Here is an 18,661-nt window from a genome sequence, read left to right on the forward strand (position 1 = left end):
TCACTAATGACTAGCTGTCGAGATGCATTTAAATACTCTCTCCCCACATATACTGCTTACCAACACATTTGTTTATTTCACACCAACCATGGTGAACTAGTAGCCAGAATGCTGACAGTTGATAGAGACATCAGTACGATTTTCACCAACACCTGGACGATTTCAGCTCAAGTAATTATTGGAATTTTAAAAAGTTAAAGTATGGGATTGCCATAAAGAAAAGTAGTTTGGTTCACTGATGTCCACTGGGGAAATGTGATTCATGGAGCTGGAGTTTATGGGAGCACAGACACTCCATGACCACAAATGCTCTAAAGCAAGGTTGTTCTAGACAGCAGACACCAGCACTACACACGGTCCAGAAACAGCAGAACACACACACACACACGCACACACACGCACACACACACACACACGCACACACCACACGCACACACGCACACACACGCACACGCACGCACACACACACGCACACACACACACACACACACACACACACCACACCACACACACACACACACACACACACACACACACACACACGTGACAGTGACAGGGTCCTCACTGACATCTTTAACATCTGACTGGGATGGAGTAAACATCAAATATAAGACTGGCTGTGCAGCACAAGAACAGGCTCAAAGCAACGAAATATCAGGCAATTTAAAAGGTAAAACAATATTCAAATACAAATAATATCTTAATAGACTCATCCAGTGTGGAAACAGATCCTTCAGCCCAACCTGCCCACACCAACCAACATGACCCAGATACACTAGTCCCACCTGCCTGAGTTTGGCCCATATCTCTCTAAACCTATCCAATCCATGGCCCTGTCCAAATATATATTTTAAATGTTGTGATCGTACATGCCTCAACTACCTCCTCTGGCACCTCGTTCCATACACCAACCATCCTTAGTGCAAAAGGAAAGTTGCCCCTCAGGTTCCTATTAAATCTTTCCCCCTTCACCTTGAACTCATGGCCTCTGGTTCATGATTCCCCCACTCTGGGTAAAAGACTAAATTATCTTCAGTTCTGGGCACCATGTCATATGAAAGATGTTGTCAAGCTGGAAAGAGTTCAGAGAAGATTTGCGAGGATGTTGCCAGGACTAGAGGGTGTGAGCTGTAGGGAGAGGTTGAGTAGGCTGGGTCTCTATTCCATGGAGCGCAGGAGGATAATGGGAGATCTTATAGAGGTGTACAAAATCATGAATAGATCAGGTCGATGCACAGAGTCTCTTGCCCAGAGAAGGTGAATCAAGAACCAGAGGACATAGGTTTAAGGTGAAGGGGGAAAGATTTAAAATGAATAACATTTTCACACAAAGGGTGGCGGGTGCATGGTACAAGCTGCCAGAGGTGGTAGTTGAGGCTGGGACAATCCCAACATTTAAGAAACAGTTGGACAAGTACATGGATAGGACAGGTTTGGAGAGATATGGACCAAATGCCAGCAGGTGGGACTAGTGTAGCTGGGACACGTTGGCCATTGTGGGCAAGTTGGGCTGAAGGGCCTGTTTCCACACTGTATCACTCAATGACTCTTTTCACCCTGTTTATTCCTCTCATGATCTTACACATCTGTATACTGTATACTGCAATGTAATTTCGTTCGGTACCTCGGTACCGAATGACAAATAAAGCTCTGTATAAGATCACTTCTTGTCCTCCTGCACTTCAAGGAATAAAGGACTGCAAACAAAAAAAAATATGCACTTTATATTGTTGCAACTTGATGCCACACACCTTATCATTCAAACACAAGTTTAATTGAAAAGTTAATTAAAAAATAATTTGCAGCCAGTTACTGCAGTGTAAGGCTTCACAACTCTGCAGCCCAAATAGTAATGTGGATTAACAACAATATAGAAGTTAAATATAGAAAAAGACAAGACTTGTGTTGGAGCAGAGTACGTGTGAGAATAATACAAGTACAAACAGAAACAGAGTTCTGAATCTAAATAAGTTACTTACACTTGATGTTTCCATCTAAATAGTGACGTGGTAAATAACTTGGAATTAATTCTTTATGTTCGCGATGATATTTGGCATCAACTTACATTTTCCACAAAGGTTGTAGGTTACCTGCTAAATGCAAGATTCGAATTGCAGTTGAACGAGGATTCTCCGCCAATAACCATTCCATGTGTTGTGCCAATTAAAGTTCAAGGAACAGCAGCAAGTCACGCATTGACAACTTAAAGAGTCTTCAGCTAAACACAAAGGAATGTTCTTCTGGGAGATCGACTTACCTGTGTTTGTTTACAGTAGCAACACCTATTGAAGGCTGCGCGGGGCAACAACAGGTTTACACTAATGCATCGTGAACTCCTCTCCCAACTCAAGAATATTTGTGTTTTAAAATAAAGTATGTTTATAGCATTATGCTGTGGAAATGGAGTAATACAACTGGAAGCTGCCAGACCAGTTCAACACACCGGGGCAGATGGGTGAACATTAGGGCGTCTCATTAAAAACCATCAAACCCTATCGTTGAAGATGCAGAAACATTCACGTCAGTAACGTGTGTCACAACTCCTCACAAAACTGCAAAACTGCAAGCTCGATTGATCTTTTTTTTTGGCTGTGTTTCATGAATTCAATGCGAGAGAACAGGATTTTCTTCCCTTCCTCTGGGCAAGTATGTCGTGGACCGGCTGCAACATGTAACTCTCTGAAGTGGAAAGCGTGGAGAAATGGAGTCAGAACCCAACATGTTCCTGCCACAACTGCAGATACCTACACACCTCTTCCTACACAAACCGCCGCGATTTCCCTCCCCTCAACATAACTAACACTGGGTGAAGAGGATCTACCCCACCCCACAAAGACACAAGGAACTGCAGGTGTAGGGTTACAAAAAAAAGACAAAGTGCTAGAGTAACTCAGAGGGTCAGGCAGCATCTCTGGAGAACATGTTAAGGTGACGTTTAGGGTCAGGACCCTTCGTTAGACTGATTGTGTGGGGGGGGGGGGGGGGGAGCTAGAAGAGAGGAGGAACATGACACAGCGTGGCGAGTGATAGGCGGATGCATTTGAGTCTGATTATTTCATATTACCCGACTAACTATTAACCACAACAGCCATTGACACTGCCTGTATCTTCATGCACTAGCTTGAAAACAGAAATTATATTGTTAAGAAACGAGCCAAGTTGGCCAGTCTGAGTCACAACCTCAGCACATGCTCCAATCAGACCAGGTTGTAATTGAAACACGTGCTAATTTCCATCGTTACAAAGATCCTCATCATTCCAGCGATGTGGTTGAAATGATAACTGTAGACGGAAATAAACAAAACAAGGCAGTCCATGTGATCAGATACAAAGTAGTTGTAAAGTATTGGGAACAAAACTAGTAACGATTCCACCCGCTCACACCAAGGGCCTCGTGAAAGTTTACATTTAATTGTTTAGAAAAATACCAAAATACATTCGAGATCAATGCTTTGTCTGCAGGTATAACAGACAGGGAATGACTGACAGAAAACCACCCTCTTGAAGTGTCATTTATTGGTACATTTCAGGCGTGCAAATTGTGCATTCCGTATGTTGGTCATGAAACAGGTTCAGTACAGAGATCGCAGCCTTTACACTTTGCAAACATGGAACATCTGGGTATTTTGATCCAGATGTTGTACATGGAGGATTATGGAGCACAACTGCAATTTATTCTAACAACTGGACATGTGTGCATTAAAACCAGGCATTTAACAAATCAAGACCAAAAACGCAATGTGCTGGAGGAACTCAACAGGTTCGGCAGCATCTGTGGAGGGAATAGACAGACGACGTTTCGGGTCGGGACCCCTCTTGAGTCTAATGAGAAGAGGTGCGGGCGGGAGGAAGCCTGGCGAGTGATGGGTGGATATAGGTGAAGGGGTTGGCTGGCAGATGGGTGGGAGTGAGTGACAAAGGCTGGGAGTGAAAAGGAGACAAAAGGTGTCAGATAAAGAGAGGAGTGAAGTAAAACAGGAGGGGGAGATGTGGAGGGGATGGAGGGAGGGGATGGAGGGAGGGGATGGAGGGAGGGGATGGAGGGAGGGGATGGAGGGAGGGGATGGAGGGAGGGGATGGAGGGAGGGGATGGAGGGAGGGGATGGAGGGAGGGGATGGAGGGAGGGGATGGAGGGAGGGGATGGAGGGAGGGGATGGAGGGAGGGGATGGAGGGAGGGGATGGAGGGAGGGGATGGGGAGGGGATGGGGAGGGGATGGAGGGAGGGGATGGAGAGAGGGGATGGAGAGAGGGGATGGAGAGAGGGGGATGGAGAGAGGGGATGGAGAGAGGGGATGGAGAGAGGGGATGGAGGGAGGGGATGGGGGGAGGGGATGGGGGGAGGGGATGGAGGGAGGGGATGGAGGGAGGGGATGGAGGGAGGGGATGGAGGGGAGGGATGGAGGGAGGGGATGGAGGGAGGGGGATGGAGGGAGGGGGATGGAGGGGAGGGGATGGAGGGAGGGGATGGAGGGAGGGATGGAGGGAGGGGGATGGAGGGAGGGGATGGAGGGAGGGGATGGAGGGAGGGGATGGAGGGAGGGATGGAGGGAGGGGATGAGGGAGGGGATGGAGGGAGGGATGGAGGGAGGGGATGGAGGGAGGGGATGGAGGGAGGGGATGGAGGGAGGGGATGGAGGGAGGGGATGGAGGGAGGGGATGGAGGAGGGATGGAGGGAGGGGATGGAGGGAGGGGATGGAGGGAGGGGATGGAGGGAGGGGATGGAGGGGAGGGGATGGAGGGAGGGGATGGAGGGAGGGGATGGAGGGAGGGGATGGAGGGAGGGATGGAGGGAGGGATGGAGGGAGGGGATGGAGGGAGGGGATGGAGGGAGGGGATGGAGGGAGGGGATGGAGGGAGGGGATGGAGGGAGGGGATGGAGGGAGGGGATGGAGGGAGGGGATGGAGGGGAGGGGATGGAGGGAGGGGATGGAGGGAGGGGATGGAGGGAGGGGATGGAGGGAGGGGATGGAGGGAGGGGATGGAGGGAGGGGAGGGAGGGAGGGGATGGAGGGAGGGGATGGAGGGTGGGGATGGAGGGAGGGGATGGAGGGAGGGGATGGAGGGAGGGATGGAGGGAGGGGATGGAGGGAGGGGATGGAGGGAGGGGATGGAGGGAGGGGATGGAGGGAGGGGATGGAGGGAGGGGATGGAGGGTGGGGATGGAGGGAGGTGATGGAGGGAGGGGATGGTGGGAGGGGATGGAGGGAGGGGATGGAGGGAGGGGATGGAGGGAGGGGATGGAGGGAGGGATGGTGGGAGGGGGTGGTGGGAGGGGATGGTGGGAGGGGATGGTGGGAGGGGATGGAGGGAGGGGGATGGAGGGAGGGGATGGTGGGAGGGGATGGAGGGAGGGGATGGAGGGAGGGTGGATGGTGGGTGGTGGTGGAGTGGTGGGTTGGAGTGGGGTGGGTGTGGGATGGAGAGAGGGGATGGAGTGAGGGGATGGGAGTGAGGGTGGAGAGAGGGGATGGAGTGAGGGGATGGTGAGGGGGATGGTGTGAGGGATGGGTGAGGGGTTGGTGTGTGGGGATGGAGAGTGGGGTTGGTGTGGGGATGGAGAGGGGGATGGTGTGTGGGATGGAGAGAGGGGATGGGTGAGGGGAGGGAGTGTGGGTGGAGTGAGGGGTTGGAGTGGGGTTGGTGTGTGGGGTGGAGGGTGAGGGGTTGGGTGTGGGGGTGGAGAGTGGGGATGGAGTGAGGGGATGGAGAGTGGGGTGGAGAGTGGTGGATGGAGAGAGGGGATGGAGAGTGGGGATGGGTGTGAGGGGATGGATGAGAGGGGATGGGATGAGGGGATGGGTGAGGGGATGGAGGGGGATGGTGTGTGGGGATGGAGTGAGGGGATGGAGAGAGGGGATGGAGAGAGGGGGATGGAGAGAGGGGATGGAGAGAGGGGATGGAGAGAGGGGATGGAGAGAGGGGATGGAGAGAGGGGATGGAGAGAGGGGATGGAGAGAGGGGATGGAGGGAGGGGATGGGGAGGGAATGGAGGGAGAGAAATGGAAATGGGAAACTTGGTTTAGGGAAGGGTGGGAGGGGTTAACTTGGAAATGAGAGATTTCAATGTTCATAGAAGCATAGAAAAATAGATGCAGGAGGAGGACATTCGGCCCTTCGAGGCAGCACCGCCATTCAATGTGATCGTGGCTGAGTTAGGCGGTGAGCTGAATACGAGGTGCTGTTCCTTCATTTATCCAGACTGGCAATGGGAGGGGGGACATGGAGGTTGGAATGGGAGTTGAAATGGTTCTCAACCGGGAGATTCATGGGCCTCGTGGACCGAGTGGTCGTGGACCGAGTGGTCGTGGACCGAGTGGTCGTGGACCGAGTGGTCGTGGGACCGAGTGGTCGTGGACCGAGTGGTCGTGGACCGAGTGGTCGTGGACCGAGTGGTCGTGGACCGAGTGGTCGTGGACCGAAGTGGTCGTGGACCGAGTGGTCGTGGACCGAGTGGTCGTGGACCGAGTGGTCGTGGACCGAGTGGTCGTGGACCGAGTGGTCGTGGACCGAGTGGTCGTGGACCGAGTGGTCGTGGACCGAGTGGTCGTGGACCGAGTGGTCGTGGACCGAGTGGTCGTGGACCGAGTGGTCGTGGACCGAGTGGTCGTGGACCGAGTGGTCGTGGACCGAGTGGTCGTGTGACCGAGTGGTCGTGGACCGAGTGGAAGTGTTTGTCGAAACAGTCGCTTGGTTTCGCCGATGTGCAGGAAGCCACATCTGGAACAGCGGATGCAGTAACTGAGGTTCGAGGAGATGCAGGTGAACCTCTGCCTCACCTGGGGACAGGTGTAACATCTCCTGCGGTTCAGAGGCAAGTACCTGGGGAGGGGGTGGTTTGGGTGGGAAGAGATGATTGAGCCAGGAGGTTACAGAGGGAACGGTCTCTGTGGGAATAGGAAGATGGGGCTGGAGGTGCGATCACTTCAGGTGACAGAAAGGAAGAAAAAAACAAACATTTAACAAACTCAGTCCAGTACAAACTCAGAAGACGCAGTTGTAAAAAATCCTTGAAAGTTAGGCTACCTTCTAATATACAATTGGCAATTTCAACAAAGTAATGGACCTCTAAATATAATAAACCCGTTTTAATTTAACTTTTCACGAGTCTGAATTATGCCCCAAATAGGGATTGATGTTCAGTAAAAGTGTACTTTCAAGATTAGAATAGGAATCAATATTGATCCTTGGAGAATAAATCCCCGCCCGCATTGAGATCAAACAATAAGAATATTGTGCTCAGCAGAGGGGAATTTAAACAGATTCAAGGCACTAAATTATTCTAGATTCGGCATCCCAATACTGAAAGTGAACACTAAAAATCATTCGATTATTGCCAGCGGTTTGACATTCAAGGCAAGAAAAACACAGAGTTACAATAGTTTATGGAAACGAATAATTTGTAAAGTCTAAACGATCTCTGCGCTCACTGTTCCCATTCACCCCCGACCCCTTCTCGCCGCTCAGTAGTTTAGGATTAAGAAGTTTCTTTAACACATCCCGAACTGCTGGCGGGAGGGGAACCAGAAACGGGAAATCTTTAGTCTCGAAACTTTCACACGGCGGTCGTTGGCAAAATTAACTGAAGCTTTTTAAATCAACCCGAGGGACGGCAGACCAGGGGCGAGGCGACACCCTCAACCTTGACTCAATTATCAGGAAAGGACCGAACACAACCTCCTAAAGGATTTATTTACTCGTTTTATAAACTGTCGGCATTGGCGCAGGAGATGTTTGTGTAAATTCTGTATTCAACCAACAACTTGGATAAACACTACACTCATCCGGCTGGAGTTTATCTCCATTCAAATAGCATCAGGATATTGCAGGGACGGGCAAATGGCCATTTAAACTAAACCCCCCCTCGCCGTGAATCCACAGAGCGCAACTTAAGTCAATCAAATCCCCATGCGTTGATATTTGTTACAGTTACGGTCTTGTTGATGAACGCGGATTAATTTGGATTGCAAGAGTGAATCTAAAACCAAGTCAGACTCGATCCTAAAAATTCCCAGCCCGGGATTTAACGGAGAAACTGCCAAATGCGTCAGTAAACGCGTTAGAAGCGGCGGACAAAACCAACACTTCAATCAACGATTAAATGCCTAATAAACGATTAATAATCAGTCTCAGTCTGAAGAAGGGTCTCGACCCGAAATGTCGCCCATTCATTCTCTCCTAGATGCTGCCTGTCCCGCTGAGTTACTCCAGCATTTTGTGACACCTTAAATCAACGAAAGTGTCTCTAATCCGAACTATCTGCGGAACAGTTTGTACCGCGGAGCCTCCAGTTAAACCACTTGGTCCAAAGACTTGACCCCTGGACAGAGATGGTGGAGGTGCCGAGTTACTCAGCGGTGCCCGCGGTTTGATCAACTCCTTGAGTCGCTCCATGTTATGATGGGATCGTTGTGAACGAGTCTCGGGTCCGCGGACCGACATCTACAGCTAATCCGAGCAACAGGCGCCTGATCCGGGATTGGATCCGCGTGGAGTCGGTTTGCGCTTCGGTGACCGACAGTTGCTGCTGATTACAGTGGGGAAAGTGCGGGTCTATTGCACACGGATCACACACCCCCCCTCCAACTCACACCCCCCCCCCCCTCCCCTCAACCCCCCCCCCCCCCTCCCCTCAAACCCCCCCAACTCCCCCCTCCTCCCCCACGACACAAAACACGCAGACACCGGCTCTCCGCAATTCTTTAATTATATATAATGGAGATGACGGCGGCGCCCTTAAAACTACTTCCAACACTGATGTTGATGGGGAGGAGAAAGATCCTCATTTAGCGACAAACCCGCGAATATAATGAACACAAAGTGACCCCGACAACGGCGCCAATATCTACACGTCCACGATCGACACGGGGGCGAAATGCGACGTAACCCGGGAGACAAGGGAGTATTTAGAGTCAATGTTAAATGTGACGAAGCCACGAGTTACTGAGGCCGCAGCGACTGGCGGGAAGTGTTGGGAATTATTCCCCATCTCAGCCCCACAGTTTACACTTTATTGGGGTGCTCGCAGGTCTGGCTGTACATAACGCTGCAGGCAGGCGTGACTGAACCCCACATTAGACACGTATCCCGCCATTATTTGATGCCTTTTAAAAGTCGAAACACAAACATCAGCATTCAATATCCAATTAAAATAGACAGCAGGTAGATTGTCAAGATTGTCAGTCCCAGCGGGAGCCGGAGCCGGAGAAAGCGCCAGTTTGTCTCAGTTTGGGGGTAAAGCCGGCTCGGTTGTCACAATTTGGGGGGTAAAAAAGACTCCGGCTTCACAACACCTGGAACTTCCAGGCGGCCGCCTGCTCCTTATAATCCAGGCAGTCGGGTGCGTTGAAGTTGAGTTTCCAGGACGCGCCCTGCTCCTTATAATCCAGGCAGTCGGGCGCATTGAAGGGGGATGGAGGCAGGCCGCGTAAGCCCTGGTGATGGTGGGGCCCAGCCTGGCCCAGTGGGTGCCCAGACATGGTGGGAGCACCCATGGGTGCGGGCAGCTGGTGCGGGTGGTGCGTGTGCATGGGCGCCAGGTATGAGCTGCAGTCCATGCCGCTGAAGTAGGGGGTGGAGGTGGGGTATCCCTGTGTGTAGCCGCCCTGTCCGTAAGCCACGGGGTAACCAGCGGCCGCCGAGCGCTGCATACACGACCCCTCCGCCCGCCAGCGGCTCCGCGACCCCCGGGGGAGATGGACGCCGGGCTCCAGATGGACGCGGGCGGGTTGAGCGCCGAGGCCGAGCCTGAGCCTGAGGCCGAGACCGACACAGACGACGCCGGCGGCGTGAACTGTCCACTGCTCTCGGAGCCGCTGCTCTCCCGCGGCGGCGAACACTTCTTCTTCGGTGGCCGCGTCTTGGCGGCGCCGCTCTGTTGTTGTTGTTGCCGGCACTTGGCCCGACGGTTCTTGAACCACACCTGAGGGCGACCACCGGAGACAAGCAGACACATGTTACTGACACCGGCCCGGCAACTGGCTCCCCCTCATCTCCCCCCCCCCCCCACCCTCATCCCCCCCCCACCCTCATCCCCCCCCACCCTCATCCCCACCCCCCCCCCCCTCAACCCCCCCCCCACCCTCATCCCCCCCCCCCCCCCACCCTCATCCCCCCCCCCCTCTCAACCCCACCCCCCCTCAACCCCACCCCCCCCCCTCATCCCCACCCCCCCCCCCCTCACCCCCCACTCACCCTCATCCCCACCCTCATCCCCCCCCCCCCCCCCGGGACACAGGACCGGCCCGGACCAGACCCCGCGACCCCCCCCCCCCCTCTTCATTGGCAGCGACTATAATTCCCAGACGGTTTAATTGGAATCAAAGTGCGGGAAGATCTTGCGACTCAACGTTGTCATCCAACTGCCCTCTTTTAGTCGATTGCCATTCAGCTACATCTTTTATAACTCCAGGGACTACATTTTGTCTACACTATATTAACTTTATTTATATGCTGTAACTGTGATTCTTCTTTGTGCACAATCCGCAGGCATTGCCACTTCCATTTCACTGCACATCGTGTGTGTGTGTGTGTGTGTGTGTGTGTGTGTGTGTGTGTGTGTGTGTGTGTGTGTGTGTGTGTGTGTGTGTGTGTGTGTGTGTACGTGACAAATAAACTTGACTTGACTTTGCACCAAAACTCAGCACCAAATTTAGAAACATAGAAAAATAAGAGCCAGCGCCCCATTCACTGTGATCACCCTAACGCCCACAATCACTGCCCCACTCCTGCCTCTCCCCACATCCCTCCATTATTTTAGCGCCAAGAGCTAACTCTAACGCTCTCATGAACACATCGTGAATCGGCCTCCACTGCCTTCAGTGGCAGAGAATTCACAGATTCACAATTCCAAGTCGACCCATTCTTTCATCATTTGTCAGTCCCGCCATCCCGGGCATTAACCTGGTCAATCTGCGCTACACTTGCCCCCAAACTGCACCTGTGCGCGGAATGCGAACCCGTCTTTGGGCCGGATGGGGGGGGGGGGGGGGGGGCGGACGGGCGGGGGGGGGGGCGGGGGCGGACGGGCGGGGGGGGGGGCGGGGGGGGGGGGGCGGACGGGCGGGGGGGGGGGGCGGACGGGCGGCGGACGGGCGGCGGTCACTTCACAACTGGAAGACTTTCTAAAACTTATTGCCATGGGTTTTAAAAAATCTGACCAACTGGACAAACGGAACTGAATTCCAGCCGCTGTAAAATGTGATCAGGTCACCCCGACTTTGCAGACAATTCCACCGCCAAATGAAATCCCCAGAAGTCTAATAGTCGAGGATTTAAAATAATCCAACAGTCGAATGTACAACAGACCCACCAACACGTTACACGAGGACAGCCCGAGACCCGGGATTACACTTCACAAACAAGTTCAGAAACACCGGCTACAACTAAATCCACTTCAGACGTGAACGAGGAACGCGTTTCATTCCCGATGCCGGAGCTTTGTCGTTCCAGAGATCCCCGGCACCGGGGACGAGCGGCGACCCCCGTCTCACTCACTCACCCCCCCCCTCATTCTCACCCCCGTCCCCCGTCTCATTCTCACTCTCCCCGGGCCGCAGTGCGGGCAGTCACGGCTCCAGTTTACACTGAAGTTTGTTCTCGCAGCGAGATGTTGAAGCGGCGATTCCTGGCGGAATTCTGGCCGCTTTCTTCTCTCCGGGTTAAACTCACCTGGGCCCGCGTCAAACTCACCTGGCCCGCGTCAAACTCACCTGGACCCGCGTCAAACTCACCTGGGGCCCGCGTCAAACTCACCTGGGCCCGCGTCAAACTCACCTGGACCCGCGTTAAACTCACCTGGACCCGCGACTCGGGCAGATTAATTTTTAACGCCACTTCTTCTCGCATGAAGATGTCGGGATATCGCGTTTTGGCGAAGAGCGACTCCAACACGTCGAGTTGAGAGCGGGTGAAGGTGGTGCGTTCTCGCCGCTGTTTTTCTCGGAGTGGCTACAAGTGGGTGGAACAGACGCAAATTGAAACTTCCAGAGTAATTCAGAAACTTCCCCCCAGTCCCAACTCAGCCCCAACAAATCCCAGCGCCCAAACCCTGGACACGGAGGGCGCGACTCAAACACTAAACACAACACGTTCCCGAGTGTCGGCATCTAATGTCTAAGCGGCGCATCTCACCTGGGTAACCCACAGAGGTGTGGAGAAGGTCCATGCCCGACGCGCTCAGCCCGAGGCCGCTCACGCCGTAAGGAGGTTGTTTGAGATAGGACATCATGCTAAAAACTCTGGTCTTCAAATCTCCAAATCTTCCAAACGCGACCGTGTTGTGAAAATGTCCAAACGCGAGGCCCGCTCACTGCGAGAAAACCAGATTCATTAAACATGTTCCTCGCTGTGAGGCCGATCGTGACGCGGTGAAACAGTTTAACACGTTCATCCTGAAACTGTGGCGGCTCGAAGCTACAGCTCAGGTGATTAAACGTTTAATTTCGCGGCCTCTTTGCTGGAAATCATCAAATTACCAAAACGCCAGCGACGTCTCGCAACAAACCACCTCTGAAATCCCGTGAATATTCCTCAACTAACGACCACGGCTTCCGCGGCCAGAGTTTTATTTCGGGCCGTTTTATTTTAAGGGAATATTGGAAACAAACCGGTCGCGGATTCACAATTTAACAACTTTGGGAAAGTTAAAATTGTTTAAAATCGTTCAACCCAAAATGGTGGAGTTTCTCGCAAAAGGCGACACGAAATTTGAGTTGAACAAAATTGTTAAAACTGCTCTCCCTCGCCGCCCAAACTAATGTATATTTAGTGTCAGAGACCAAACATCCAGCACTGCGACCACTGAAACATTTGTACCAGCATCTGCAGTTACTTTCTTATACTAACTGAAACATTTCATATCTCTCTGATCGATCGCCTTCCTCGCGGCTCAAAAAATACAAATCACTTCATTAATTGTTTTAGTTTTAAGTGAAAATTTCCGACGATCTCGCTCCACTGACATCTCCTGTACAAATATTCCCCACAAATGCAATGGTCGTTTGTTCTGGCGACTGAAGGAATCTTGGGGTGATTATTGTAGAATTGTCCCGACCAACCTAATTAGATAATTCCATGTTTCTGCCCTCCCTCCACTTCAATCCCTGATACCCTTAAACTTTGCTAAAATAACTTCTTTTTTCAAACCCGACAAACGTTTTGTGAAATTAAGAATTATACTTTGGGAGAAATTAAAGAATATTTAAACTAGAGACCGGGCGAGATACATTGGACAGAAGAGTTGCCACGGGAACTTGTTCATTCACATTTACGTTGTTACAAATACATTCTAGTTTTTTGTGACAAGCTTTTCTCGAGAGATCTGGATAAATCTACCAGCTGGTTTTAAGGGCGAACACTGGATACAAACTCAATTACAACGCAGATTAGACCTCTGGGAAGACCCACAAAAATAAATAAGTGTCGCTTCGAGAATAAAAATAATTGTTTACTCTGGTTTCGATCAAGCCGACTTTTTACAACGAAATATTAACCGGAATATTGAACCGCTTCGACCTCGTTTTTAATAAAATGTTAATGGCATCCTAGACCAAATGCAATAGAGTTCAACGTCTCCAAACAACTCGTTTCCCTCTCAACACAAATCTAAAAGGTTTCTAATTAAGAAACAATTAGATCAAACTGAATATTCAGCGCGGGCATTTTAATCGAACACTCAAACGTGGGGCGATAACATCAGAGAGAGGATTGTGGAGAAAATTACAGCGACTCGCAAACAGAGTCCGAAACCAAACGTTTCACCTCCACGGGTCCAGCTAAACCCCTGTTCCCATTTAAAAGGCGATAGCTGTGTGCAAATGAAGTCAATTACAATTTAGATTAGACCTCGGGGGAAGTCAATTTGAAGGCAAACCTTATCAGCAAAATAAATTAACAAAACCCGAAAACACGCCTCTCCAATTAGCGGGAAGTGGATTTCAGCTTTTTATTCGACCCTGAATTGGTAAAATTCTGCAATTGTTACATTTTGGATAGAGAAAAAATAATAAAATATAAAATGAGAAGGTTTACAAACTCTGGGAGCTGTTGGCGGGATTATTCTGTCACAAAGTTAAATTCATAGCCCGACCTGAACTGTAACTAAACGCCAGCGACAAGGAACCCTCCGCGCCCGACGAACCTGCACAAGTTGCGCCGAGTTCAGCAGCTGCGGAAAAGTGCAGAGTTTGCGGGGAATCCGCACTCACCTGCGGCCGGCGCTGACTGGGACCTCAGCCGGGTCTGCAACACAACAGGGACAAGTTAGGCGTGGGAGGACGGGCCGAAGAGCCAGAGTGGAGTGGAGGGAGTAGTGGTCGGGCGAGTACCGGGCTGGGGGTGGGTGAGTGGGAACTGGCGGCGGGTGAATGAACGCGGACTCCGGCTCGGTCCGGGACAACTCGCCGCTCTAGATGAAGCGGCACCTCGTTGGGCGGGCCGGGTTAATACAGGGCTGGTGGGGATGAAGTGGGCGAATGTCGGGCTGGGGCCCCCTCTTATATGTGAAGAGTAGTACCTGGCTGAGCTGGGCTCTGGGCGAGTGTAGGACTGGGCTGGCGGTTCTCTGGTCTGGGTTGATCTGTGGGCTTGTGGTGTCTCTGGGTGAGTGTTGGGCCGCGCTGGGCCGGGCAGGGCTGATGTCTGGTCTGGGGGTGTCTCAGGCTGGTCTGGGCTGACCTCTGGTTCTCTGGACCGGGCCGGGCCGGGCTGGCTGGTGTGTCTGGGTGGAGAGCGAGGGGCCGGGCTGGAACCACCTCACCGCCGCCCCACTTTTATGTGAAGAGGTAGTACCTGTGTGGGCTGGTCTGGTCTCTGGGCTGGTGGTTCTCTGGGCTGGGCCAGGCTGGTGTGTCTGGTCTGGGGCGGGCTGGTTCTCTGGGCCAGGCCGGGCTGGCTGGCTGGTGGTTCTCTGGGCTGGTCTGGGGCTGGTGTGTCTGGTCTCTGGGCTGGTGTCTCTGGACGGGGAGCGAGGGCCGGGCTGGGACCACCTCACCGCCGCCCCGCTTCTATGTGAAGCCTCAGCCTGGCGGAACCACCTGACGTCGGGCCGGACAAGCCAATCACCTGCCGCCCTGCCCCACTGACGCCGCACACGACTTTCCCGGCGGAGCGATACCGCCCTGGACGCGGTGACGCGGTCAACGCCCCCAATGGCCAAAAGCCGGAGTTGGGGGGAGGTGGCTGGTTCGAGCCGCCGATCCGCCAGAGACGGGAACTGAAAGTTTACAGCAGGTGAAGCGATGGTTTATCCAGAGAAATGTGTGTAATTAATGTAAACAGATCTGGAACTAGGTGCAAAATAATTCCAGTTAAATAAACATATTTGCAGTTAAATAAACATATATAAACGCTGCACGTTCGTTGTGAAATTAATTTATTACAAATACCACAAAAAGATTCTTGATACCCGCTGAGAGATTTGCATCCGGTGTAATTAAATATTCCTTCAAACTGAATTATAAACTTATCTTAAAACTTATCTTAGGTTTAACAAATTTTATCCACAAATAAAATACTGTTTATAAATGTGCGACTTTTCCCAACGATCAAAAGCAGACGATGTTAAATATGTTTTGGTTCCTTGTCCGAGTCCGACTTACAAAATAATTACCGAAAGAAATTTGTGTTGAGTTTTTGGTTTGTTTGAAATTGCACGTTCTCATGAATATTGATGACGGCCTAATCCCCACTTAGAAATACATTTCGGAATAGTCAGTGTAAAGTTTAATGGGACTGCCTTTAATCGAAATCTCAAAAGAAAAAATACGCCATGGCGGAAAATAAATGATTTGGACAAGTACCGTCGGTGGCGAGTATCAAAGAAAGCACTCTGCAAGCGTCACTTTTCTTTGGTGAACAAATAAAATACGGTAACAGAATATCATGGAGAGCACAGAATATCCTTAACTGTTTTTGAAAGGTTCGGTAGATTCCACAGAAGACTTTAATAAGCCTTTGCCCATTCTTTTGTTGCTCCCACAAAATCAACTCATTCTAATTGAAGCGGGAGCTGAAAGCGAGCTAACGTTCAAAGTAAATAGCCGCCAGACGACCAATCACACGCCTCATCAAAGAGGGTTTACAAGAGTTCCCTCTCGCTCACTAAAGTCATCGATACGAACATCTTTTATAACAAAAGGTCACGGATCCATTCAGCACAACTCACCAATAAATGCAGTTTTCAAAAGTTTTTTTAATTTTGTTTTTTCACTGGTGCATTTGAAAAGTGAAAACTTCAAGGAAGATGATTTTACATGGAAACAGGGAATTTCCATGAGAATAAGATTTCGTTACTATGAGCAGGAGAGATGCAACCAATCATTCGAAATAATTAGAAATTGTTCGGGATTAACATTAACATCGTTTAAAAAATGCTAATGCCTTTAGAAAAACACAAGATCACATGCCATTGTTAATTTTCCATGCGGACAGATGCATAGTTTTGGTTTTATATTGTCATCGTCACTGAGATATTTCATGTGATTTGGGCGAAAATTGTCGTTCTAATTATCGAGTTAATTTCTAATTCGTGAAGTTATTATTGTGTGGAATACGAGTGTTCGGCAATACTATTTGAATAACATTTTTGGCGATACATTTTTGTGAATATTCAAGGTTTTAAAATTGTAATTCGATAATAAAAGATAATGCTAATTTGGCGGCGAATCCCCCATAAGATAGCGAGGATTTAGTGGCGGTTTTCATTCAGTGAAGGCTGTGTTTAAGATGGGATGACCATTGCCGTGTTAAGTATGAAGATATCGAATGGCACTAACCTTTGTAATAAGAGTATTCGTCTAATCCGAAATCGCAGTCGAATTTTCTTGAAGCCGAGACGAAAGCCTTGGATCGGGCGGGCGAGTGAGAAAACTTTTGACTCTCGTTCCTTCAAAGCTTCAAGCCAGAGACGAGACTGCCGCGGGATACGCACATTCACCCAAATAAATAAAATATGGCGCGGCCGCAATGCGAGCGACCGGATAAATTCCCCAGCAGATTGTAACGGCCACACTTGGTTATTTGCTGAAATCACGTCAAGGGCTCCGTGAAAAGGGGATTGGAATCTCGGCGTTCAACACCTAAAGCTACATTTAAAACTTCAAAGAGCCCAGATGTGATAATTTCCAACCTCGGTCTCTGCAACTCGTAGATGAAGCGCCGAAAGTTGACAAAGTGCGAGTCTACGCGTTCTTTAGTCTTTATGTGAGTGTTTGTCCTGTCCACTTGTAACTGACAGGTAAGGCTGTGAATCATGTGATTTACATTTTATTCTTCGTTATAATAATGATTGAGGGTGTTTTCGATGTGACGTGACTTATAGTGGACTGTGGCCGACGCAACTTTAAACATATTGTGCACTTTTGCTGAATAATTGGTAAGAAAATTGCCTTTAACTCAGAATATTATCGGCAATGGACAGGAATGGACCCAAATAATCCGTGGAGTTTGAGTTGCAGCGAGTAGCCGACAGATCAACCACCTGGGTCCAAATCCAACTCACTGTGGCCGTCAAACTGACCAAGAGCGGCGCCGACAGACAGAACAAGTATCAGAACGACAGGGAAGGATCGACATAAACTTATTCTCTCCATTTATTCGCGGGCGAGTCTGTCTTTAGTCTGGCGATTGCAAAGACTCTTGTGTGAAAACAGATGGTCCGTGGAAGATTGTTTTTTAAATCTCCCTTAGTGGGAGGAATGGCCTACTTTAACCGAAATAAAAACACCCGCGGCCGCGAGTCCGGGTTGTACAAACTAGGGACCAGAATATCCAAGGATTATAAATGTATCGCAGATTAGTGTTCACTGTAAAATGTTGCGGATGGATTGATGAACTATGGCGTGGACAATGTTCTGGACGCGGGGACAGGCGGGGTGCGATGATGGGGTTCAATATGAGTGGGTACAATGAGGGGTTCAATATGAGCGGGTACAATGAGGGGTTCAATATGAGTGGGTACAATGAGGGGTTCAATATGAGCGGGTACAATGAGGGGTTCAATATGAGGGGTACAATATGAGCGGGTACAATGAGGGGTTCAATATGAGCGGGTACAATGAGGGGTTCACGTGGACAGAGTGGGGTTCGGTGCTTCTGTGAAATATTATAACGTGGGCGCGGGTTTATAAAATGTACAAATACACCGCTGTGACCTGCAGTTAGTTGGTGAGACACATTCTCCGCAGCAGTCCCTGTATTGGCAGCGGGTCTAACTCATCTACAAAATTATCTCAGACAAAAGTGTTAGTTTATGAGTTTTGTTGCAGAAAAAACCCTTGTTTAAACTTCAAGCTTTGACACCGCGGGCAGGAGGAGATTGTGCTTTTGTTCAGCTTCCTGGTCCATGTTGTGAATGTGAAGGTAAACACAAAGTATTCAGTCTCCCGGGGAAGTGGGTTTACGGAAACCTGGCCGCACTAACACCGCGTGCAAAATATCTCATGCCATTTTATTGGCCTTATTTCAATAAATAATGATCGAAGTAACGATAAAGAATAATGTTATGGTGCGGTTTAAAATGTTAACACATTCATTGAAATTTATTCAATCACGGTCGATTGCATTTAACATCCAAGGTTTGAAAGCTTTGACATGAAGCCCGTGTGACCGCACCTGACCTGGGTTACCTGTAACTGGACAAGCCGCACCTGACCCGGTTACC

At 50.3% G+C, this 18,661-nt stretch overlaps 1 protein-coding gene across 1 annotated transcript; it reads right to left on the bottom strand.

Moving 5' to 3' along the window:
* Nucleotides 1-8,697: 8,697 nt before the first annotated feature.
* otx1 (orthodenticle homeobox 1) lies at nt 8,698-15,095 on the bottom strand. Its single transcript, XM_078405705.1, is given in 5 exon segments — nt 8,698-9,683; nt 9,686-9,922; nt 11,797-11,981; nt 12,124-14,241; nt 14,516-15,095. Coding segments are annotated over 4 exon segments (927 nt in total). The 5' UTR covers nt 12,230-14,241; nt 14,516-15,095; the 3' UTR covers nt 8,698-9,284.
* Nucleotides 15,096-18,661: the final 3,566 nt, after the last annotated feature.

Source organism: Rhinoraja longicauda, chromosome 9 (assembly GCF_053455715.1).
Source record: "Rhinoraja longicauda isolate Sanriku21f chromosome 9, sRhiLon1.1, whole genome shotgun sequence".
Classification (NCBI taxonomy): Eukaryota; Metazoa; Chordata; class Chondrichthyes; order Rajiformes; family Arhynchobatidae; genus Rhinoraja; species Rhinoraja longicauda.